Source organism: Polypterus senegalus, chromosome 2 (assembly GCF_016835505.1).
Source record: "Polypterus senegalus isolate Bchr_013 chromosome 2, ASM1683550v1, whole genome shotgun sequence".
Classification (NCBI taxonomy): Eukaryota; Metazoa; Chordata; class Cladistia; order Polypteriformes; family Polypteridae; genus Polypterus; species Polypterus senegalus.
Genome location: NC_053155.1, coordinates 173,492,238 through 173,518,497, shown reverse-complemented (window position 1 = coordinate 173,518,497; position 26,260 = coordinate 173,492,238). Strand labels below are relative to the sequence as shown.

Sequence of the window (26,260 nt, the reverse complement as noted above, 5' to 3'; positions counted from 1 at the left end):
TTAAAAAAAAAAAACAAGACAACAGATTGAGGAACAGCTGCTAGTTACAAGGGGCCGGGGTCTTAAAAACTCTACAGTTTCTAAATGCAGCCCTTGCAACCTATGCAGTATGAGCAGGGGCACTGTTGTGATGTAGAATTAGATGGTCAACCCGTTTTCTAACTGCCTTTCTATAATTGACTACCACAAACACCAAATCAATTCAGCATTATTCAGAAATACTGACTCATTGTTGTAGATATTTTGAGGCACCTAAATAATATTTACTAGACACTCAACATAACTACTTTAGACCTTGAATTTCATTGGTATTGGGTAATCACCATTCTTACATTGTTTTGACTCTTGTTTGGATTCTTCATGTCATAGTAATGTATGCAAGTTTCACTACCAGGTCTGAAATACTCCCTAAACTTCTACCAGCTTAAATTCCTTTCCTCACAATGTTCTTGAGGCATCAGCTACTAAGATGTTTCAATTCAGGAGTCAACATTCCGTGCATCCAACATGCCAGATTTATTCATGAAGATCAACAAAACATATGCTTTGTTTATTTAATAAAATACAGCCATTTGACAATTGTGGATGTTGTCTAAAATTCTGTTGCCATTTTTCCAAAAAGATGAAGTTTGTGGAACTTTATTCATTTACTGCTAATGAAGTGGAAGAAGTGGCATAGATTGACTAGTTCTTACCTCTTAATCTAGCATTTTTATTGCACTAAGTTAAAGGAATTGTACAAAAGTCATTGTGACTTCTCAAGTGATTGATCAAAAGCATGTAAGTTGTAAGAAATGTTTTTCAATATAATTTTCATCTTTTGTAATAAAGAACTGTTCATAGAGTACTTTGTATAAAATAGCTAACAGTACTCTGCAGAAACTTAAGCTTTTCGGTGGACAAAGTCATTTCATTGCTGCTTGTATCTACCACAGTGTTTGCTGCTTCACTGTGGTCTGATCTGACCACAAAACCTTTTCCTGCAACTCACCTTGGCCCTTGTCAAGTTTTTTAAAACTCCCAACATTGTTTCACGTGGGTCTTTTTGAGTAAAAGCTTTAATTTAATTGATCGCCTGTCTGTGACTTTTCTCACAAGTTTTCTTTTGTTTACTCATAGAATTTTGAAGGACAACCTTTTATAGACAAGTGTCTCTTTGGTTTAAGGTAGCTTCTGTTTCCTAGTAATTGTACCAACAGTTGTCCCTGGGACATTCAAAGAACAGGATATTGCTTTGTACCCATTTTCTTGTTTATGTATTTGCATTATCAGTTATTTTTTTGGCTTTTGTTTTAACAAGTAAATTCCATAAACTGTTACAGAGACACTGTTTGAATGATTTACTGGTGGAAGATCACCATGGAGTGTGAATGCTCTGTATGATTTTTCTACCATAAAATAATATCACAATAAAAAAAGTTTGAAATTCATTGATTTGAAACAAAATATCAGAGCGGAAAATTTCACTGTAGAATTTATTTAGTAAAATTTTGGAAAGGCATTATATAATTAGCTACCACTGTTGTGTATAAAGTTAACGGAAAGCCAACAATCCACAGCACTTTAAAAGAATACTGTCAGAAATGAAACCCTAATTGCAAAACCTGTCAGAGTCTGAAGCAGATTGGCTACAGCTGTTAGAAGACCATGACATGTTCTACTCTTGTCAGCTAAAAACAGGAAGATGAACCTGCAGTGGTCATGTTTTTATTTAAATTGAAAAAATGTTGTGTGCTCTATTGAATCTTGATTGGCTCTGGAACATGTAAAAAGATGGAGTCAAAATTTTGCCAGAATATTATAATACAGTAATCCCTCGCTATATCGCGCTTCGACTTTCGCGGCTTCACTCTATCGCGGATTTTAAATGTAAGCACATCTAAATATATATCATGGATTTTTCGCTGGTTTGCGGATTTCTGCGGACAATGGGTCTTTTAATTTATGCTACACGCTTCCTCAGTTTGTTTGCCCTGTTGATTTCATACAAGGGACGCTATTGGCGGATGGCTTAGAAGCTACCCAATCAGAGCATGTATTACATATTAACTAAAACTCCTCAATGCTATAAGATATGCTTCCCGTGCGGCGCTCGATTGTTTGCTTGTCTCTGCCTCTCTCTCACCCTCTCTGATGTTCTCTGCGCCTGACGGAGGAGATGTGAGCAGAAGTGCTGTTTGCACAGAGGCTGTTTGCTTAGAAGATACTGACGCTCCTCTAAAACTTAAAAGCACACGTATTGATTTTTTGATTGTTTGCTTTTCTTTGCGAGCGCTCTCTCTCTCTCTCTCTCTGAAATTCTCTGCTCCTGAAGAGAAGATCTATTTGCATTCTTTTAATTGTGAGAAAGAACTGTCATCTCTGTCTTGTCATGGAGCACAGTTTAAACTTTTGACTAAAGGGTGTTATTTCATGTCTAGAGGGCTCTAATAATGTTAACAGTGTGGGAGAGTTTATAAGGGCTTAAAATATATAAAAATAACTACACAAACATATGGTTTCTACTTTGCGGATTTTCATCTATCGAGGAGGGATTACTGTAATCTTAGCACACATTAGGCTTCTTATGTTTAAAAGTCATTTTAATGCTACAGTGTTTTTAATTATTGTTGTTGACTATGTATATCCATTTCATTTTACAGTCTACCCTTTTTTCAAATGTCCACTTCCAGCAAAATGCTGTGTCATGTCACAAAGCGTGCATCTTTCAATTTAGTTGCATGAACAAGATAAATGCCTTCAGCTTTCTCTAATGGCCTGTGCAGTCACCAGATCTCATTACATTTGTACACATTTGGGTAAATCTGAACAAGTTTCATGAATATTTGGCAGAAAAATCTTTAGAAACTATGGAATGCTGTCCTTAAAGGACATTCCTGGTATCTTGCTGAATCCATGTCTCAAGGAGTTTATGCTGTATTGGAGGCAAAAGAGGTTCATATCTAGTTCAATATACAGTAGGTGTATTTAATAAATTGGTCCATAACTATATTTAATTACAGTTAATATACAGGTAACATATTATGTAAGGATATTACATATTTAGTCAAGAACACACATTTATTTTGCCATCTTTAAATATTCTACTAATTTCACTTGTTGGATAAATAAGACTGTGGTAGTTTTCTTTCCGTTTCACCAGGTTCCATATTATGCCCCTTAGGCCCAGGCATTAATCTGCTTAAAATAAATGGCTGAATGCATATTGCAATCACAGCACCCACTGGGATGGAAACAGATTCTTTTGCTAATTACAAAGGATTAACTTCCCTCATTGAAAAGCACTTAAAACAGCAAAGTAAAATTATACAGTACTTTCTGTATGAATTTAAAATTATCCAAATTTATAGAACCATCACAGTTAATTTAATTGTAAGGTGTTTTGCCAAAGATGAGAATGTAAAGAAAATTACTTGTAAATATTGTACTTGGATTTTGTGTGCCTACACACATAAACTGGCATCATTTTTGGATATTTTTTAAAATTTTATTTACAATTAATGGAAATTAATAACAAGTAATCAATATAATAAGTATGTACTGTATCTCAGTTGCCACCACCTCCACCACACACAAACATAGTTCCTATAAGAGGTATTCACTCCTAGGACATTTTCTTATTGTTCAACATCGAATCATAGTGGATTTAATTTTTCTTTTTTTGCATTAATTAACAGAAAAAGACTGTAATGGCAAAATGAAAACAGATCTCTGCTAAGTGGTCTGAGTTAATTACAAATATGAAACGCTAAATAACTAATCGCATAAGTATTCATCTCCTTCAAGTCAGTATTTAGAAAATGCATCTTTGGCAGCCACAACAACGAACAAGTCTATATCAGCTTTGCACATCTGGTCGCTGCAGTTTTCTGCCATTCTTCTTTGCTAAACTCCGTAAGTTCTGTCAGTTTGCATGGGGATCATGAGTAACCAGCATTTTCAAGTCCATCCACAAATTCTCAATTGGAATGAAACCTTGACTCCAACTGAGCCACTCCAGGACATTAACATTTTTCTCTTTAAGCCATTTATGTGTAGCTTTGGCTTTATGTTTTGAGTTGCTGTCTTGCTGGAAAACAATTAATTTCCTAAGGCACAGGTTTCTGACTGTATCAGGTTTATCTCCTGGGCTTTCCTGTGTTTTGATGCCGTCTACCTTCACAAGCCTTAAAAGAAATAGCCCACAGAATGATGCTATCACAGCCATGCTTTATGGTGAGGTTGGTGTGTTTTGATAATGTGCATCTGCCAAATATGGCATTTGTCTGGCCAAAAAGTTCAATTTTGGTCTCATCAGACCTAATACCTTCAATGTCTCCCATGTGCCTTCTGGAAAACTCTAGCCGAGATGTTATGTCCATTTTTCCATTTTTTTTTTTTTATCAGTGGTTTTCTCTTTGCCCCTCTCATAAACCTATGACTGGTGAAGCACTAAGGTATGTCTCTCCAGTCTCAGTCACTGTAGTGTATTACTCCTTTATAAGTCTCTTGGTGGCCTCCCTTACTACTGTTGTTCTTCCACAATCACTTGATTTTTGTAAACAGCCTGCTCAATTAATTTTTTGATTTTTGATTTAACTGAACTTCAAGCAATTTTCAGTGACATGGATATTTTCTTGTATCCATCCCCTGACTTTTGTTTTTTAATCACCTTTTCATAGAGTTGTTTGGAATGCTCTTTTGTCTTCATTGTGTGAGTTAGGGCACCACAACTATTCACATCAAGTTGGACTTTCCAGATACAGGAGCATTTATGCCACAATCAATTGAACCCTCTTCACTACAGAAAAGTGATGCCCATTGTACTAATTGCTGTATTTGACTTTTGAAACCAATTGGCTGAACTAGTGATGAATTAGATGTGTCATAGTATGAATACCTATGCAAACAATTATTTTGTGTTTTATATTTATAATTAATTTAGACTACTTTGCTGAGATCTTAATTCACTTTGTGATTAAAAAGTCTTTTCTCTGTTGATCTGTGTCAAAAAGCAAAATTAAATCCTGATTCAATGTTGTATAATAACAGAATATGAAAATTCCAAAAGGGTGAATATTTTTTTTTATAGACACCGTAGATGCCAAGGGGGCATCATTATGTTCATCCGTGATTCTGAAAGGTTTGTAAGTGGGTGCCTACTGTATAATATTGAGGGTTTGCAACACGGACACTTACAACGGTTCCCATCCTTATTCTTACTAAAACAACTCGGTGATGCAAGAACACCACCAGAGAGACCTCTACTGGAATGGTACCAGGATTTTGTGTGATCGTTAATGACTCCAAGTGGCATTTTAGCGGTTGTTATAGAAGTAATTGTGGTCAGTAATGTTTCTTTCAGAATGTATAATTCTCTATTGAATAAACATTCCATAAGTATACAGTAAATAAGAGTTCCCTGTGAACCTACAGAAATTCTGAAAACTACTGAAGCCTTTAAATATCACAAGACTGTGTCCGAAAGGCATATGGCCACCCACTGCACACCAGGGTGGGGTACATCCAACTCTGTACAGCTTCTGGATCAAAGGCTTAATGTCCATATTTAAATTTCTGACATTTGTTTGAGTAAAACGAAAGCTATTGTGTGAGACCTTTGAGGGGGTTTGGATATACTGAAGTCTTATTTCGATGCATAGGTTCCAGGAAAAATACATGATTTTGTCAGTGATTGTTGGTGAGAGACACAAAAAACAGACAATCATATCATCATGATAAAACAATCTCCTACAATGCATTTTATACTTAACTCTTTAGTAAGTTGTTTTGAATTTTTCATAAACTTCCCATAATTCAAATTTATAAGTGTAATGTGGTCCATAATTTGTTATACACAAAAGGCCTATGGCAGGAGTGTTGGTTTCCTCTTCATTTTAAGTACTTGTCCTTATTTTTCTTAAAGAAAGCCAACATCTTGTATGTCTTAAAATTTGCAACAATACATTCTTTCAGAAAGCCCGCATTATTTGAATTCTGATTATCTTTTATTTCAGCTTATTAACCTTGCTCTGTTATAAAAGATTGGATTTTACTTACCATTCATAAATGTCTGCATCATATCTTTAAACAGATTCAGATGACTCTTGCCCAGTTTTATTCTGATAATAACAACCACCCTCACCTAATCTCTTCACTCACAAGACTTTAAAGGGACATATACTGCATCTTTTCCTTTAAAGACTGTATAAAAGTTGGTCAAATTTGGGTATGTCACAACCAACCATTTCTCAAATTTTACATCAACATTTGATCAGCCTTACAACACATGATGTAGTACGCATATTCTTACATGTTCCCACCACTCCATGTGAGGTAGTGTTAAAGCAGACTACTTGCATGCACATCTGCATACACATAAATATCATTGATCCAAGTGTGGATGAGCATACATATGTGAATCACAAGCAGTGTCACAATATCAACACACAGGTGGTCATGGTTGCAAACCGCACTGTACACACTGTTTACCCTAAAGATAAACGGGGTTGGACAAGTAATTGAAAGCAGAATGCCACACAGGTATGCTGAGCTTTAATACCATGGAACCTTGGAGTATTTACATTGCCGCTTGTAAACATGGGATGGTTCACTAAGGCAGACCGAGATTCCTAGGGAACTGAATAAATAGAGCCTTGCCAAAGATAAGGAGGATCATGGCATAGTGGGAGACAATTAGAAATACTAGAGGAGTGAACATGACTTTAGAAACAGCAGTTTCAGCATAACTGTTACTTTGAGGCATTTCCCATGAACATAACAGTGGGAAGATGGTTCTTTTGAAAGTACAACTGTGGATCATTCTTTCTTAAATAAACATTCCTGTTATAGGTCTAAACTCTTATTCAGTGTATATGTCTATCTTTCCATTTTGGTGTTCGTTATATTAGTATTTTTTGATGTTGCTGCGAAGTGGTAACAGTTATGTGCAGCATGCTACCTAATTAAATATTCCTTCATCTTCTTCTTTGAGTATTATTATTGTTGTAATAAATTCTTATCCTAGTCACACTTTGAGTGCAGTTCCTAGGAATCATTCTGAGATGCTTAATAAATATGGGCACAGATTATTTTAGCACTCCACTTTCATCATGATAGCACATCTGTCCGGTGTTGCAAATTTGGGCAAGATCTAAATCATAGCTCAAGAAAATTCAAGATGTACAACTCTTGGCCATCTGCCTTTTCCAGATTCCTCTCTGAGATGACCAGAAGCTCCATTCTTTAATGGATTGGACATATAAAATAAGTACATCTCTGCATATGTGAACAGAATGACACATGTATTTCACTAGATAATGAAGATTTTGGGCTTTAGTAGCTGGAAACTGACTTTGTTTTGCAATGACTAAAATTAGTTAAGATTAGAGGAATTAGTAGTAGTATTGTCACATCTAATAGCTTTATCAAAATTCATTTAACAGTGGAAATTACTAGTCCATTTACATTATTTTATTTATACCTTTAAGCCAATGCCTCCAGATTGGAGAGTTCTGTGTTATATGAAGGTACATAAGTCAGCTGTTTTATCCAAAGCAAAGTTGTATTACTCAAATTCTGTATTTGTGAAAATTGAACGTTTTCAAATATGTCAGAGAGATCTCTTTCCAATAATGGCATATGCAGTATTTTTTTTTTCTAACTTGTTTATCTAGATTAGGATGGTTGGGAGCAAATACCAGTATCACTGGATGGGATAAGTGAACCAAGTATGGGCAAGGCAACTACTCATCATAGGACACACACACTCATACAAGTGTAGATAACTTGATAGCTTACAGACATTTCTAACATGTGTTGTCATGCAGCGGTTTGAAAGACATGGCTTTTTCAGTTGTTATAATGTAATTACACTATGTTTGGCAGTAGATAGCATCTTGGAGCTGAGGTAACATGAACACACTTAAATAAAATTTCACCATGTTGGGGAGTGTGCATGCAAATGTATAATGAGCATTGCAATTGTACATTCTATAAGATGCAGACTATTTTACTGCACATAATATTTGTAACCAGTGAAGTCTGTTCATGCAAGAAATGAAAGCCCAAACCCAAAGCCTGGTGATTCAACCAATACTAAATGATAGTGGTAAATTTGAAATCCAAACACAAAATTAGTCCCTCTGTTTTTCTTTGAAAGAAAGTAAATACACATGCACACCGAGGTAGAATTGGTGATACCGGAACAAACCCAGCTTAGGTTGGGTTGATGCATAATTACAATATAAATAAGACCCACAGTATTTTTGATTCATAAGAAATATGCCTCAGAATACATGAACAATAGATGAGACCAAACAGAACTCTATCCTGTGCAGTGCAGCACTGTAATTTTCTACTGTGAGAAACCAAATGCAGATTGAATTGAAAAAAACGTGTGTAAGCTAGTCACCAATAAGCACACAGGGCTCATGTATACAGAACACCAACACACAGCTCTGAGTAATGAGGAATGAGTCTTAATAAAAGGGTGTCTTTGAGTCTGTGGCTCTGTCATTTCTTTGTGATGTAGAGTGTGCATCACAAACATTTAAAGTGATAAAATACATTGAAATTGTCATTCCAACAGGTGGTGTATCACAAACATTTGTAATGATGTATTTTATTACCACAGATGTTTATGATATGCCATCTGTTGGAGAAACAAATGCACTTTATTACTACATGCGCTATAAAATACATTCCAATAGATGGTGCACTGCAAATTTTAACACTGAGGTCTACATTGATTACTTAGATTTCAACCCTTCTTAGACGGGTAGCCCACCTAGTCATAAAGTACATTAAAATGTAAATAAATACATGAAAAATTAAACAGACATAAAAAATCAAGACTGTCTCTTCTGCAGCTTAACCAACTGCTGTTTGCAGCTAACAGGCCTACAAATGTAATGGTCTTAATGTGCTGTTGAATTAATATTAAGTTATAAATAATATTTTAAATTAGATTAAGCAAAACTGCACCAAGGCTAATGTGGGATATTGCTCAGTTAAAACACACACATATAAATCCAGTTGTTAAACCAGTGAATGTACCCCATAAAGAGCTGAACCATGACTAGTCTGAAACTCTATTCCTGCAAAAGTATATCAGAATTGTGGCACATCAATAAAAAAAAGCATATGGGCTAAATTTGCTTAATAATGCTTAAACGTTGGAAGTATGGGAGACCTCAAGACTCAATTTCTCCAATTTCCTGTATAGTACACACATGAATATAATTTCAATTATAATAAAAGCCTCTCATGAAAAGTGATTTATAACTGGATTATTTGCTAGAAAGTTATTAAAAAATAATAAAAATGAAAAAAGAAAATGTGGCAAACCAAAGCATACAATGTAAGGAGAATCATTGCACAAATTGAAAGAAAATGCAGAACCTTTTCAATTAAACATTTTGCAAAAGTCTAAAGCAGCACTGTCCTCATGTCAGTATAAATTTCTGTAGCTGGCAGTTCAGCTAGACCTATCTTGATTTGGAGGCAACAGACACATCATCACAATGTGTTAAATTTAAACCTAATGACTTCTTAACATGAGTTCACTAAATTGAATCCCTACACTGTGCTGAAATGAGCAATGCAACCTTACTAGCTATGCTGCTGGGAAGACAGTTTTCCAGAGTTTTTGGATAACATATATTGCACCTGACCAATTTATAGTTGCTAGGTATTCAAACATACATATCTTTAGGATATGGGAGGAAAGTCCATGCAAACTTTGTAGTGACAGCACATATGGTTGGGAATCAAACCTACACCTCTTGAGTAGGGAGATGGGGTCTAGGTTCAAGGTTAACTTTATTTGTCATTCAAAGTGACACACAACAGTGCACAGCACAGTGCAGTTGTATCACCTGGCCCACTTATGTGCAAGTATAGACAGCAGAAATAAACAAGAATAACATCTAGAATAGATAGAGCATTACTTGGCTGTCACAGTCACAGTGTGGTATTATGCAAATGTATTGCTGTTGGTATAATGGAGCCCCAGTTGCATTTCTTGACAAACTTCTACTGAATAATTCTTTGGGCAAATGTACTCAGAGATAGGATGTGCAGTATTGTTCATAATGTTTTCATTTCTCCTTTGCTACTACCATCAGGGGGTCTAGAACGCATCCTATAACTGAGCCTGCCCTTTTAATTAGATTGATTTGATGGGCCTCTCTTGAAGTGATGTTGCCAGCCCAACACACCACAGTGTAGAAAATCACACAGAGCTATAGGAGAAGTGAAGGATCTTACTTCTCACATTAAAGCAATGCAGTATCCTAAGGAAAAAGAGTCTGCTCTGCCTCTTCTGATATAGTTACTCTGTTTGTCAAGACCAGTCCAAACTGTCATTAATGTGGATCCCCAAGTACTTGCAGGAATGAACCACCTCCACATCCACTTCTTGAATAGTGACTGGACATAGAGATTAAACAATAAGATTAAACAACAGACAGTCAATAACACATTGAACAGTAAGTTATATATTGCTTTGTATTAACGGACTAGCACTGTTATCAAACATGTGGGTCAAAACGTTTATGAAATCTGGCAGTTCTGCTCTGCATACTTGGGTATCACTTGCCAGAGGGCAGAAGGGCAAGCAGTCCATTGCTGGGGTGAGTGCACACTCTAATAATGTTGATGACTCTGTTTTAGCAGCATTTGTTGTAGAGTTCCTGTATCAGAGGGAGAGATGTGCCATTTTCTCAGCTGCTCTCACCACTGTGCAGGGATATTTGGTCTGAGGCAGTGCAGTCCCCATATAATGACAGAGATGCTGGCAATCAGTACATTCTTTATAGTGTCTCTGTTGAAGGAGATGAGGATGGGAGGAGAAAGGCAAGTTCTTCTAATGTGCTGGAGAAAAGTCCAAATGCTTTGGCCCATTCTTGACAAGGGAGGAGGTGTGTTGGGTCCTAGAGTAATCATTTGTTATCTCATCTGACTGACTCCCATAGAGCTGTTAAAAGAGAGGGGAAGGTGAATGTTATGGTTTTTTTTGAAGTCAACAGTACTGTAATTTTATTTATTGACGTTCTGGGACTAGTTATTGTTCTTACAACCGTCCACAAGTTTCAGTAAGCCATCTTATTATCATCACCGATGGGGCCTATGACTTTTGTGTAATCCGTGAGCTTAATGATGTGTTTCATGTTGTACTATGTGCAGTCACAGTCACTGGTCATCAGGGTGAAGAGCAGAGGACTCAAAACACAGCCATAGTGGTCACCAGTGCTCAGAAGGATAGCATTTTTTTCCAGCTCAGACTGACTGGAGTCTGTCTGTCTGTCTGTCAGAAAGTATAATGTCCTATTGTGGAGAGAGGTTTCCAAGCCCATTTATTTTATTGAATGTGGAACTTAAATCTTAAGAATAGCATCTGCAAAACATGTCTCTACCCTCCAAGTGAGAGCCAAGCTTAGATGAAGTGCACTGAGTGAAGTGTCATCAATGAAGCGATTAGGATGGTAAGCAGACTGAAAGGGGATCCAATATGTGGCAGAGTCATGTCACATATTATGTGGGCCTTGGCAAGTCTCTCAAAGTTTTTAATCATATAATGGGAATGAATGCATGAAACAGTTGAGTTCTTTGGTATTGATATGACAGAGGTGACTTCTGAAACATGATGGAACAAAAGCCTGGTTGTACAGAGGTGTTACGGATGTTGGTCTCAATGTGTGTCATTTGGTTAGCACATAAACACTGGAATGCTAAGAAGCTCTCAGACTATATTCATCTTAGGTGTGATAAAAATGGATTAAATTGTCTTTCACTAAATGGTATCATAAATCTTTTCACATAATATTGTTTGTTTGAAGGAAGTATTTTCATATAAATGAGAAAATGAGGAGAGATCCACAAACTTTCACACGTTTTTGTTTTTTTAATGTCATTCGTCACTTTTGCTGATTATGATACACATGGTCATGCTTTATTGTTTTTAGTGTATTACATCAAATCATGTAAGGATGTCCAGACCAATTAAGGCAACTGGTTGTTTGGCCGCCAAATATCAAGTACAATAAATGATTTAATTTTAAAAAAATTCTTTTTATATTTTAGAGGGTTTTTGTATTTTTAGATTAGCAAAACAGTTGTATTTGACTTTTGAGGTAGAGGTTACCAACCACTGTACTTCCGTAGCCAGAAAGCTGACACATGAAACCAAAACTGAGAAAGTAGAAACATTCTTTACTTTAACTACAGAGAAGATCTGCTCTGCTTTGGAAGTTATTTAGCGCAAACATGAGACATATCAGTAGAACTGTAAGAAACTCCATATAAAGGGGCAAAATATGTTAGTTGCATTATCATATAAAAGTATGGACAGCCCTAGCCAAATTTACTTTTACTTTTTTGATATTTCAAGTAAAAAATAGTAAATACAAATTGTAAGCAAGCAAACTAAAATAATATTTTTATGAAAATGCTAATGTACTATTATGATTTAAATGACAAACTAAAAAAAAACTAAATGAGCAAGATTTTACTGAAATATTCACTGTGTATCAAGCTTTTTTTTTTGTACCTAGTACAATGGTAAATCAAGATGAAGAAGCTGAATCTGGTGAAATGGCCATTGTCTCTTGGGCTCATATATCCTACACAGAACATTAACTAATTTTGCTAAATAATACATTGACTGTAAGGCATTTTCAGGGAATAAATGATTAAATCAGCGTACAGATAACATTATTATAATTTGAAGCTGTATGTAGCTATTATAGAGAAGATCTTCTTGAATTCATTAAAAAATGAGTAATTGAAATAACTATTGGGTTTGCTATCTTTATGCAAAAAATCATCTTTAAGTAAAGTAGGTGTATTGCAAAAACTTGGATTTTACTTTTAGAAAGAAAGGAGGAAAGAAGACTGAGAATGTACTTATTATAACATTTTTACTAGATTTGTTAATGAGGGTCTTCAGCAAGGAATTCTAAAGCAAGCGGTTAATTTCTAAAATATTCAGCTTGGAAACACTTTATATTTTTTTTCTCTAAAAGAAAAGCAGCTGTAGTTATTGTGATTAGAACTTTTCAGTAATTTGAAATGAAGCAATGACTATTTTTTTATTTAATCATATGTAATTCATAAAAGAATACAGATTCTAGATTATGATCATTTATTACTACTTATTGTTCAGGACCATTAACTATAACAGCCTGCACACAGTGCAATAGAAGAGAGGTTTGATCTTTTGATAACATCTTGTGTATGATCTAATTCTCGGACAATGAATATTCTTTAAAAAAAAAAAAAAGGATAAGTATAAGAAGGAGAGGTTGAGCCTGATCAGCTATTTGGCATTAATGGGTTCTTAACCAATACATTGCTTTACACCAAAGCAAGACAGAATATGACTTTCAAAGTGGAGGTTAAAAGTCCTATAGAGGCAGCAGAGTTGTTAACAAAGAAGATACAGAGGTAAAAGAAATTTTAATTGAAAGCTATGGAGCCAAAAGGTGGTGGCCAAGCTATACAAGCAATGTTTACTTTTAATAAGCCATGAATGTTAGATTTTCACATGTATCCAATATATTCCACAAAACCGAAGACTGAAGTTTGTTCTAAAGAGATGAAAAATGTGTTTTCATGTGGAATAAGAGGAGGGTAAAAAAATGACAATTTTAAACAGAATGTCTACATTTTATTTAAAACCTATCAATTGAAATGCTTCCGATTGACACAAGCACAATAACTACTGTATAAACCTATACATTTTTAATGTGACAGGATGCTTGATCAGTAAAGTTAAAAAAAAAAAAAAACATAAAAGACCAGCACTGGCAATTTAACATTTCACACTTTTTCTAACTGAATTTTTAAAAGCCTGGGAGCTGATCCACCTTAGAGATTTCACAAGAAAATAATATGCTAATTTACTTTATGCCAATCACTTTGGCCAACATGCAGAATTTCGATGACAAGACTATCTTAAAAACTGCTAGTGACATTGTTTTTTCACCTCAACTGGGGCATATCCCCAATCAATTTATAAAATATGTCAGGTCGACATATCTTGAGTATCATGAATAGAAAATAATTCTGTAGCCGAGCAGTTTTTCAGTTAGTGTGGCTTTCTGTCTGGGATTATTGTCATACTGAAAGGCAAATCCTTCTTCTAGTGCTAGGTCATTGGCGGGCAGAAGAAAGTTTTCCTCCATAATCAGCATCTACTTGGTGCCATTAATTGGTCCTTCGACCTTCAGGGATGTTTTGATTGCAGTAGTTACAAATCAAAATTCAGCTATAATGTTACTACCCAACATAGCTGCCAGACAATATACCATATTTGGAGGTATGGGGTGTTTGTAGACCTAGTAAGTTTACAGAAATTAGTTGTCAGTTTTTCCATTTATTTTTTTCAGGCAGAACCATTTCTTATTCTAAATCAAGGATGTACTGTAACTCTTTCTGGGAAAATCTAGAAATATGATTCACATGAGCAACACATCGACACGGCACCAGTCTATTGCAGGGTGTACAAAAATGCACTCACATATCAGGAGGCAATTTAGCGACATCTTTCCACCTAACCTGCATTTCTTTTTCAGAGTGCATGGAGGAAACCTACACAGCCATATGGAGATCATGCAAACACCACACAGGGAGTATATGGGATGTGAACCCCATTCTCCTTATTGCAAGGCAACGGCACGGTGCTATTGTGCTGGCTCAAACTGAAATAAGCAGTATGTTGAGAGAAATATGTTATCTGTTAAAAATTATGCCCTTCTTAATGCTTTCCAGAAAAGGAGTATTTTTTTCAAGTAGGTCTTTGAAGCTTTAGGTAACTGTAGATAAATACATAGAACAAACACACAATAAACTAACTTTATTTGTCCCCAGGGAGGGATTTTGCTTTCCACAGTAGCTCTTTAAATAAATACATAAATAGGTAGATAAGTAAATAAATTGGTAAATAAGTATACACACAAACACACACACACACTTTGATCTCAACAGAAACCAAAATGACTATAAAGCAAGAAAATTAAAAAGAAAGAAAAGTTCTGACTTGGTCACTGAAGCATTATGCAAATTTGTAAATTTCTGTGACACGGTGAACGGAAACTGTCGACATTTAGAACAATAAGTAGGGGCATTCACAGGAAACAGTATACCATATTCAAGTCAAATATTTATATTCACACATTTAGATTAGATTGGATAAACTTGATTAATCCCAAGGGGAAATTCACATGTATACAGCATAGAACAAATAATACAGCCAATCAATCAATATGTAAATAAATAAATGTATAATAATTTAAACCCATTTTGCCAATTTTAAGTTATTGGGGATATCAAAATAAGCAATCTACATAGAGAGACAGATTGGTATGGGGAGGGTTAATGTTGACCTTTACAGATCTAGGTATGTGTGTTTGTGTGGGTTCATTTATTTCTCTTCTTCACCAAGCATATGCTCTGGTAGGGTAAACAACGTGTCAGTCTTCTTCTCTTTTAAGGAGTGTTTGTGTGTGCACACCTCAGTGTTACATAGTTTACTGTCAAATAATGCAAAGCGTACGCGATATGTGTTTCACCCTTATTTGGGCTCATCAGGCGTACACAGTCCACTGCACCCCTCGCGGGAATCGAACCTCAGACGTCAGCATCAGAGACAAAGTCTCTTTACGCTGCCCCACAGCATGTGGTTCGCTTATTTGACAGCCTGGAGATCAGAGTAATTACATTCATAGCATCCGTAATCTGAGTCTCGATCTGATTGTATGCATACATGTATATTTAAATTATTTAACTTAAAAGCTACTTCAGCAGAAACTTTTCAAATCAATAGCCCTGGCTCCATGACTAAATGGAGCAGATCACAATAATCCTGTATAAATTGAACATTTTCTTTGGTAATCCTCATTGGATATAGGTCAAACTGTTCTGTATAATACGAGGATAGATATTTGACCACCCTGGACCAAAAATAATAGAGCCTGTAAGAGGGTAACCTGTTCTGAGGAAGATATTTTTTTCTGCAGTCACCTTTGTACATAGTTGTTGGTATTCAGGATAAATGTCTCAGAAACCACTTGCTTTAAAATGGCCTATCTTTGTAGTGATATAGTTATCTAGGAGCTCCAAACACCACAAAAACCAATACTTTTCTGATGAAAACTATAATTTTAAGATGTGAAAATCAATATTGATTTTCCCTAGACATACAAACGCAGGGACAAATACAGACACCATGCTAAAATTGACTCTTCTTGATGTTTTGAACATTGCAGAATCAGAATCTGAACTTAACTTGACAGTGAATTTTAACCCCATCAACAAATTTGTATTCAAATATATATGTGTGTGTGTGTGTGTGTGTGTGTTTGTATATACACATATATTTTTATATGCTACAGCAAGTGTGAATCGGCCTGAATACCATTCAAATAAAAAAATGACTGTACCAGAGAGCTGCGGTCTTTTATATTAGCATTTGCCTTTCTAAGTCAGCATGTGTTATATGTACATCTTGAACAGAAGGTAGCTAGTTGCTGGTAATATTCTGTGCTGTTTTCACCTTTTTATGTAAAATAAGTAGTTTTTAACAGAAAAATAACTTTTCAGTTATTATAATTCTATATCATATGTTTTCATCTAACTTAGCTTCTCCTACTTTTTTCTCAAATAATATAAATATATTTAAATATGTCATAGCCATTTATTTTTATGCAATAATAGGCTTTAAGAGTTTTCTGTTTTTGTTATACTTTCCAATTCCTGCTTGATTCTCACCTTATTATTACTCTTAAAATAGGTAAATAAAACCAAGTGCCTCTCAATAGTCTTGTCACTTACAGATAAGATAAAATGTCATAAGCAGAAAATATTGCTTACATTTATACTTCTGAAATATTTTTGAAGAGAGTTATCATATCGACATTTATTTTGGACTATTGCAATCTTTGGAAGAAGTGGGGCATGTTTAAAAAGCAATGGTAAGGGTTAAGATTGTTTGAGCTTGTTCAATTTCTTTCAATTGAATTATAGCAGTAGTGGGATTTATATTTGGAGTTTAAAATATGGTTGTGAAGTAAAAATGTATGGGATTGGTTGTCTACACCCTTCACTAGACAAGGTGTGAATCATCTGCTGATTTTTGTTTAAGATTTGGATTGTTTTCACACAAAATCACTTGCAGTCTTAATCTACAATCTTTAATTCTAAAATTAAACATATGATGTCTGTTTTTAAATAAAAGTTGGACAAGAACATAATGTGTTTTTTTTTTGTTATCTTTTTATGTCTGCAGAATTGATTTATATTTGCTAATCTTACAGATTCTGAAGGAGAAAAAAGATGAAGACTGGAATATGGGTAATATCATTTACACACTGGTGAACAGAAGGCATGGAGAAAAGTGTATTGCGTATGCAGAAAGTCATGATCAGGTGAGTGTTATTGGTGAGTTTTTTATTTTTGAAGCTCTTTCTGTCAGTTTGAAATGATATGGCCATTTCACCATTTTAGTTGAAGCCGGGGAAATAGAATACAAGTAAGAGTATACAAAGCAGTGGCATTTTGGGATGAAAAATCTGGTGGGACCACACAGACCTGGATAAAAGATTCTGTGGAGTCATCCTGGGAAGCCATACAAAGGGTTTGTATGTGTGTGAGAGAGAGTGAAAGATATGATCAAGCACTAAAACAAGAAGCACTTACAAGATTAACGCTTCTTATATTCATTGGCCTGGGTACTAAACTGATGGCAAGTCTTGTGAAAGATTTTGGCTAGGATCAGCTAACGAATTTTGGAAAAGTGTGCAATTGGTGTTGCCTCTCACCACAACCGAGCATTTTGAGGTGGCATTCATTTTTTTTTTTAGAATACATAACTTATACAAATATATTACATTTTGATTTTACAGTTTAATTTTGTGATGTTTTTTTCACTGAAACCAGCAACTTAAACAAATGTGGCTTTTAATAACCCCCAGACATTTTGTCATGATTATCTCTATAATAACCATTAGAAAATCCAAAACAAATAGTAACATTTGTACATTGGCTTATGAATTTTAAGTTAAACTGCTATGTCAGAACAAATGGATGCCATAAGAGTGCAATCTTTATTATGTATAATTTGATGGGAATACCCTACTTGTTTAAGGCATTAATATTCCCTGATTATCACTACCAATAATCTCAACAACAGCAACATTTATTTACGTAGCACATTTTCGTACAAATAATGTAGCTCAAAGTGCTTTACATGATGAAGAAAAGAGAAAAAAAAGACAAAGTAAGAATTAAAATAAGACAACACTAATTAACATAGAATAAGAGTAAGGTCCGATGGCCAGGGAGGACAGAAAAAACAAAATCTGCAGGGGTTCCAGACCATGAGACCGCCCAGTCCCCTCTGGGCATTCTACCTAACATACATGAAAACAGTCCTCTTTGTATTTAGGGTTCTCATGGAAGGACTTGATCATGATGGTCATGTAGACTTCCGGCTTTTAATCTATCAATGTAGAAACATCATGGTGCTTTGATTAGGTGGTGGTGGCGCAGGTCGCCACCACAGAAAACCGGGAAAAGAAACAGAAGAGAGAGTAGGGGTTAGCATGGATTTTAGAGCCACCACGATTAGTTATGATAATAAATTGAATGTACAGAGTATCAGGATTAAATTAAAATGAAGTTATGAGAAGGCCATGATAAAGTAATGAGTTTTTCGCAGTTTTTTTAAAGTGCTCCACTGTATCAGCCTGGCAAATTCCTATTGGCAGGCAATTTCAGATTTTAGGTGCATAACAGCAGAAGGCTGCCTCACCACATCTTTTAATTTAGCTCTTGGAATTCTGATCAGGCACTCATTTGAGGATCTAAGGTTAAGATTTGGAATATAAGGTATCAGACATTCCGATATATAAGATGGAGCAAGATTATTTAAGGCTTTGTAAAATATAAGCAGTATTTTAAAGTCAATTATGAATGACACGGTAACCAATGTAGTGTCATCAAAACTGGAGAAATGTGCTTGGATTTTCTTTTCCTAGTTAGAATTCTAACAGCTGCATTCTGCACTAGTTGCAAATGATTTATGTCTTTTTTGCGTAGTCCTGAGAGGAGTGCGTTACAGTAATCTAGTTGACTGAAAACAAAAGTGTGAAGTAATTTCTCAGCATCTTTCAATGATGTAAGAGGTCTAACTTTTGCTATGTTTCTTAAATGAAAAAATGCTGTCCTAGTGATCTGATTAATATGCAATTTAAAATTCAGGTTACAGTCAACAATTACCCCTTAGTTCTTTACCTCCATCTTGATTTTTAATTCTACTGCATCAAGTTTATTTCTGATAACCTCATTTTATCCATTATTGCCAATCACTAAAATTTCTGCTTTCTCTTTATTTAGCTTGAGAAAATTACTATTCACTCATTTAGAAACACAAGTAAGACATTGTGTTAGTGAAACAACAAAGTCGGGTCATCAGGTGCTATTGATAAATACAGCTGTGTGTCATCAGCATAGCTGTGGTAACTCACGTTATGCCCCGAGATAATCTGACCTAATGGAAGCATGTAGACTGAATAGAGCAGCAGACCCAGGATAGAGCCTTGTGGAACACCATATCTTGTGGAACACCATATAGGATATCATGTGTCTTTGAGTTATAATTACCACAACTAACAAAGAACTTTCTACCTGCCAGGTAGGATTCAAACCATGTTTCTGAATAGATGATGATGTCATCCAAGTAGTCAACACTATAGGCGTTGTGAGGCCAAAGCACTCTGGGTCTCTGGGGCCCCATGCAGCCCAAATGGGAAGACATGGTATTGCCAGTGTCCACTAGGGGTGTTAAACATGATCTTTTCCTTGGTGAAATCTATTAAAGGAACTTACCCATGCCCTATTATCATGTTAAGGGTGGTCAGAAATTGAGTTTTACCAAACTACTCGAGGAGTTTGTCCACTGCAGGCACTGGAAATGTGTTGAAGTGAGGGACATCATTAAGCCAACAGAAGTCATTGTAAAAGCGCCAGCTCCCATCAGGCTTAGAGATCAGCACGATTGTGCTAGACCAGGGACTAAAGCATTCCTCTGTAACACCTAGGTCTAGCATCCTCTAGATCTTGATCTCCACTTCTGAATGCTTTGTCTCTGGGAGTCTATATCGCTGTTCTCAGACATAGGCCTCTGTTATGATGTCATACACAATCAGGGATATCCTGCTGAGTCATTTGTACAACATCTCAAGGAAGACCAAAATAGCTGTTTCGAGCGCTTGTCATTGCTGGCCTGTCAAATTAGGGCCAATGTTAATGGAGAAAAGAAAAGATGAGAAAAGAAAAATTCGGGGCTGAGCAGAGTAGGGGTCACACCACCTTGCCTTACACAACTTCAGCAGGTTTACATGGTATATTCATTCAGTTGAACAACAGTTTGGCTGTTTCACCAAATAATCAACCAGCCCTTTTCTCTCTTTAACTTCATAAGGGCCTTGCCAATGAGCCAAACGTTTAGAATGCGAGATGGGAATGCGCACAATAACATGATCTCCTGGCTGGAGTAACTTAACAACTTCCCTGAACATCTGTGAGGTGAAGGGCATCCCTTGGTCTGTTAAGACCATTAACACTAGAATCCCTGAAGCCTAAGAAAAATCTCATAATTCCTGCCCACTTCTCTATCAGCGTCTTTTATTTTGTAAATGTATTAATCAGCACAAGCAGCAAGCAGCCTGCTGTCCCATGCCCAACTTGACAGAGCTCAGCTCAGGCAAAATGTTGTCCCAGCTCAAAACCAATGCTCACTGTGCAAACTTTCATGTGGCTACTCATCACTCAAGTGTTTTTGTATCATGCTGTGCCATGCTGCTGCTTGAAGTTTCATATGAGTACACCCTTAACTCCCCCACATCGAATGTCGCTTAATCACACTGAAGTAACTTTCACAGGGGACAGTTATATAATGTAACTGAGTCATGCCATGCTACTCTGCCCCTCACAGATTCACATAGGAAACCCTCCCTTCAACCCCTTTAATCAAATGTGACTGTATCACGTCACTCACATTGCAGTGTCGCTAGTACATGAGGGAAGAAAAAAGTCATTTCAGCTGCTGTCTTCTTCATGGTATACTTCCCCCGCCTGAGCCTCAGGCACTGAAGGGATATAATATGCTGCACAAATTTTTTTATCCTATTTCTAATTGTGCTCGCAATTGCAGTACAATTGATGGTAGAATTGCAGCCCAAATACCTCAACATGAGGTGTCGCTATGTCTAGTGGGAAACAGAAATTGTTTCCAGAACTTTTCGATGAGTACATAATTATGCGTACATAGTTAAAAAGTGTTTACTTGTTGCAGCATTGCCACCAAATTTTCATGCGAAATTTCTATTGGGAGATCAATTTGTTTCTAAATGTTATTAAATGACATGATGACATAATAACATGAAATTGCTCAAATAAACTAAAATGAAATGAATTATTCAAATGAACTGTATCTAAGAAAAAATATAATTCCACATTTGTTAGTTTAGAGTTGTTTTATCAGCACATGGCCTTTTTTATTTGTAAACATGACAATTTTTTAAGACCATATTATTTTGTTATTTTAAAAAATAACGCATTAAATATTTATCATTTTTTTTTCTTTTCATTTAACAATTAATCATTATTATTAATGAGAAACTGAGTAAACCACTTTAGTAAAACACTGTAAACATTTTGCATACATATTTATGGCCATAGTTAGGAAAGTGGATTCTTTCATCTTCACTGGCCAACTGCTTAGCCAGTGAGCTGAAGCCAGCAGAAGAGATTGGATTGGCATTAAAGCTATATGCGGTTGTGGTGCCAAACTGCTACAGAACTTCATTTGGTAGTTTATAGTCGTATAACCAGCTAACTTCAGTCCATATCACCTCAGGAGTATAAAGCTGAAAGTGTCCAATGATATTTTGTTTCTTAACTTTGACTGGACAATACTAATTTGACTTAACAGCCATTCAACATCTGCATTTGAAGACAGGGCAGCAATTGCAGTGTTGCACCATTCTTCAAATGGATTTAATCAAGAAGAATCCATGTAGTTGTGCAGACCAAAACTCAATTGTATTTTCAGTTCAGTCCCACCTAAACAGATTTTCCGTTGGCAAACAAATTTGTCAATTGTTTTGGGGCTGGTATAACAGTAGCTTAGATACTTTAATAATTTCAATGGTGCCTTCAATGTGCTTTAGCATTTCATTAACACTAAACAAGTTTGTGTTTCTCAAGGTTTCTAGGTTGTCTGCGAGCCTTGCTTGAAGCTCCTTGCTTAAAGCAACAATGTAGATGATGCACCATCTGCGAATTATGTTTTATTCCTCCTGCTCAAGACAGAGTTAGGACACAGTGCTCTCAAAAAGGTACACTAAGATGTCTGACAATGGCATCTTTTAGGACATCAATTTCTGCAAAAAGATTGACTACTCTGTAGCAAACTGACATTAGGAAGTATACTAGATTGTCCAAAAGCTTAACAGGCTCTGTTTCATCTCCCTCAGATGACTTCACTGATGTCTTTACATCCATCAAGACTGATTTCAAGGATATCAGGAAGGCAAAGTTGGCCTTGTCCATGTATATGGCATGGAGAACCTCTGCCATATATCAGTGCTCACTGGCCTTTGTCAATGCAAAGTGGAGTTTCAGCCAACTTGTGGCACACACTTTGGTAATCTGCAGGGGTTTCTGGCCACAATTAATGGTGGCATACACCATTTTATATGCCTCCCACCATTTTGGAGAAAAAGAAAACCAGTCATAGGTTTCCCTATTTAAGTATGCAACACTACTAGGGATGGTTTCTTTGGATGCTGCACTGATAGCCAATTGTAAAGAATGGCACACACAGTGGATGAGCATTAAATTTAGCAATACCCATTCTCCCTTTAAAATTGTGTGCACTCCATAGTGCACCCCTGTCATCACAGAAGCATTATCAGTGCCAATACCTTGACATTTCTCTTTCATAAGGTGACACTTCTCAAGAAGCTCAATTACTGTCTTTGCTATTGATCTAGCATAGAAATGTGGACACACCTCTTCTTTTTTAAGCACTAAAGTACCAAATCACTACATCCAGGTATTTTGAGACACTGACATCAGTTGACTCATTTAAAAAGAGACTGATCTTCTCATGTCCAATATCTGATATTAACCTTTTCAGAATATAAGGAGCCAGTACTCCCCTAATCATTTCCGTGCATTCGGTGCACCGTATTTGGATGTTTGTTGCTGCCACAGCATCTGAAAAGGCAGTTTTGCAAGACATACCTAAACGGTCACATGCTAGAAGGGAACAGTGCTCAGCAATGGCCATTGTCATAGCAGCTTAAGCACTTTTTCAGGTATTCAGTTTTTTTATGAACTGTGATACTGTAGACTGCATAGCGGGGGGTATAGTTTTGATTTATTAATATGACTGTCTGAGGCATAATGTTTTTTGATGTTCTACATCTTTGCAAGCATATCTGATCTGCAGTATGCACAGTGTGCCTGACAATCATCCCCACAACTGGCTTCAGCCACCCTTTAAATTCAGGTATAGACTCCCACTCTTTACTATACTTCTAACTGTACAACTTTGAATGAGTCATGCTGATTATCTTTCAGAAGTTGAAGTGGTGCTGAAAAAAAAGATTGCAGTTGCTGACTGTGCCTGTATATTAAACATTTATCGAAAGTAAATTCCTGCCTCAGAATGATTCTTGCCCAGTCCTGCCTTAGCAACAGTTTCTGTGTGAGTCTGTCAGAGTCTATCAAGGTTTAACAAAGCTAACATTAGACATTACAGGTTAGCGATGTTCCTTGGGTACAATATGGACAAACTGTTGACCTAATGATAAAGTGTTTCATAAGACACTGACACCTGACACATAGCAAATATTTTGTTTCATTTTAGAAGGGTAGATGTGTGCATTTCCGTGTTTAAGTCATTATTCAAAAGTTGCTAAACAAATTTTAAAAATAGCTACATTTGTTCTTAGTTGCTTTTTGGAAAAAAAAAGTTGCCATGGTAGTTGAAAAGTTGCTAAATCTACCAACAAATATTATTGTGTGTACCTATTTGTGTATTATATATACAGTATATGTATATTTTTTTCCAAATAAATAAAAAATATAACTACAATACTTGTTCAGAAAGCAAATGTTTCCAAACGGGGGAAACCTTGTGCTAAGCAGTATAACTTTGCAATGCTATGGGATATGACATTTAAACTTGACATAATGATAACTGAGAGATTGGGGCACAAAAGAACATTGATTTCAGGGATGGACATCATAAATGGGTTGGGTTATGTACTGTAAAATCCATTTTTTAAAGAGAAATACCTTAAGCATATTTCTTTGTGTTTTAAATATCTGATATAGGTGTTAACAAAGGGTTAGGGTAAGTGTTAGGGTTTAATCATATAAATACTTTCTTTAATAATTTGTAGTGTTGTACCCCCTTACTCTCAGCCATTTGCACCTTCTTTATTACATAAGCAGAATAATAGCTGTTTATTTTCGGGTATATAATTTTAGGTGCAATAATAGCAAAAAACCCTGAGTGAATAAGGAGTTACACAATGAAAAAAGCACATAACATAGATGCCAATAAAGACATGGGAATATTTAAAAGACCGTAAAAAAGCAAGCAGGCCCCAATACTAATAATAATCTTAAAATCTGGTAGTACAGTAATTGAAAAGAGAGTTAAAGTTACTGTAGAATAGTGAGGAATATAAATATGCTATCAACTGAAATAAACCTTTAAAATGGTAAAGGACCAAATTGGTATTCACACCAGTAGATTATGTGACAGTTACTACAGGCAATCATAATAAAACTGTATGTTTATATGTTTATTATAATTTTTGATGTGTTTGTCTGTATCTTTGTTGCTGATGTGGAAATTAAGTGGCAGACCTTCAAGGCAAAATCAGCAATAGAAGGAGGAGATATTAAAAATGTTGTTGCTCTAGAAATAAAAAGGTGTTATAAAACAGAACATTAAGAGCATATAGCTGGGAAAGAATCTGAGGAAAAATGTATGGAAAAATATTACAGATTATTGATAGGTATTTAGACTGAAGGAGTAATTATTGGATTTCACAAAAGGGAGGAAGCTGTTTAATGTTCATTTGATCCTGGACACTGTATTATTTGATTATTTGGTAGAAATTCTTATGTTTTGCAATTAATGTGAGAAATGAAGAAATAACATTACATTTAAATCAAACTGCTTTGTATGTTGTTTGAAGACTTTTTTTGAGGGGGCTGCATCAATTATAAATAACTACACATTTGTGGGTATTTTGAAGTATTTAAAGAAAACTGGGAAATATCATAGCTTTTAAAGCTTGAATATAAGTTATGCTAATAGTAATGGTCTTTATCTTCCTTAAAGAAGAAGATGATGCTAGATAAATGTAAAATAAATTATTTTTGAATTTCAAAGGGTGTCAAATGAAATTAAATCAAAGTACTTTAAAAATGCAGCAGAGTAGAATGAATACAAGTTAAGCATTACATTCTGAAAGGTTTAGCAATCAAGCTACTGTAGGTGAACTGTAGAAACCAGTTGTTAGTGGGAGCCCCTTTCCTGTGGGGGCTCTTGGGTGCAGTAGTTTATAGAATGACCTTGGTGAGGCCGGATGGCCATTTGGCCTAGGCATTTAGACCTGGCTTTATCACAATGGTCCTGGGCCCCACAACATTATTTTATTTATCTTTAATTCCTGGCCAGTTGGCTTTTGTTTATTTTTTTCATTTGTGCCATTCATTTATTTGGTAAATGCTATAAATTGTTATTAATTATATCTATGTATGTATATATCCAAGGTAATGGACAGAATTGATCATCTTGTGCCCAAGTGCTGCTATGGATAAGTTTACTGTAGTTTTTTTTTTTTTTAATTACATCTGGAAATTTATTATTTTTCATATTTATAACCCCGTCTTCAAGTATTTATTACTTTAATGGAATAACTGATAAATAAGAGATTGGAGTATCATTTTGAAAAGAAAAAGTATGTGATCTTTTTTTCTTTATGTAAAAAATATGGGTACTGAAAATTGGAGTCGAATATTAAAAAGGCTTTTTGCAAAAATATCAATTAGTAGCAGCAGTATTTATAAAAAAAAGGCATTTGACGTTATTGTGTTGATGTGAAAGTGGTGATTTTATTTAAAATGAATTTGCAGAGCATTCAGAGAATAATGTTTTAGTGCTTAAAATACTTCGTACACTTGTGGGCAA

The 26,260-nt window shown here is 35.5% G+C and overlaps 1 protein-coding gene across 1 annotated transcript in view; it reads left to right on the top strand.

Moving 5' to 3' along the window:
* The window catches only part of LOC120523552 (1,4-alpha-glucan-branching enzyme-like), a 918,458-nt gene that overhangs the window by 604,715 nt on the left and 287,483 nt on the right, over positions 1-26,260 (top strand). The window contains exon 11 of the mRNA XM_039744954.1: positions 17,295-17,405. Coding sequence (XP_039600888.1) covers positions 17,295-17,405 — 111 coding nt within the window. The remainder of the gene's footprint in view (positions 1-17,294; positions 17,406-26,260) is intronic.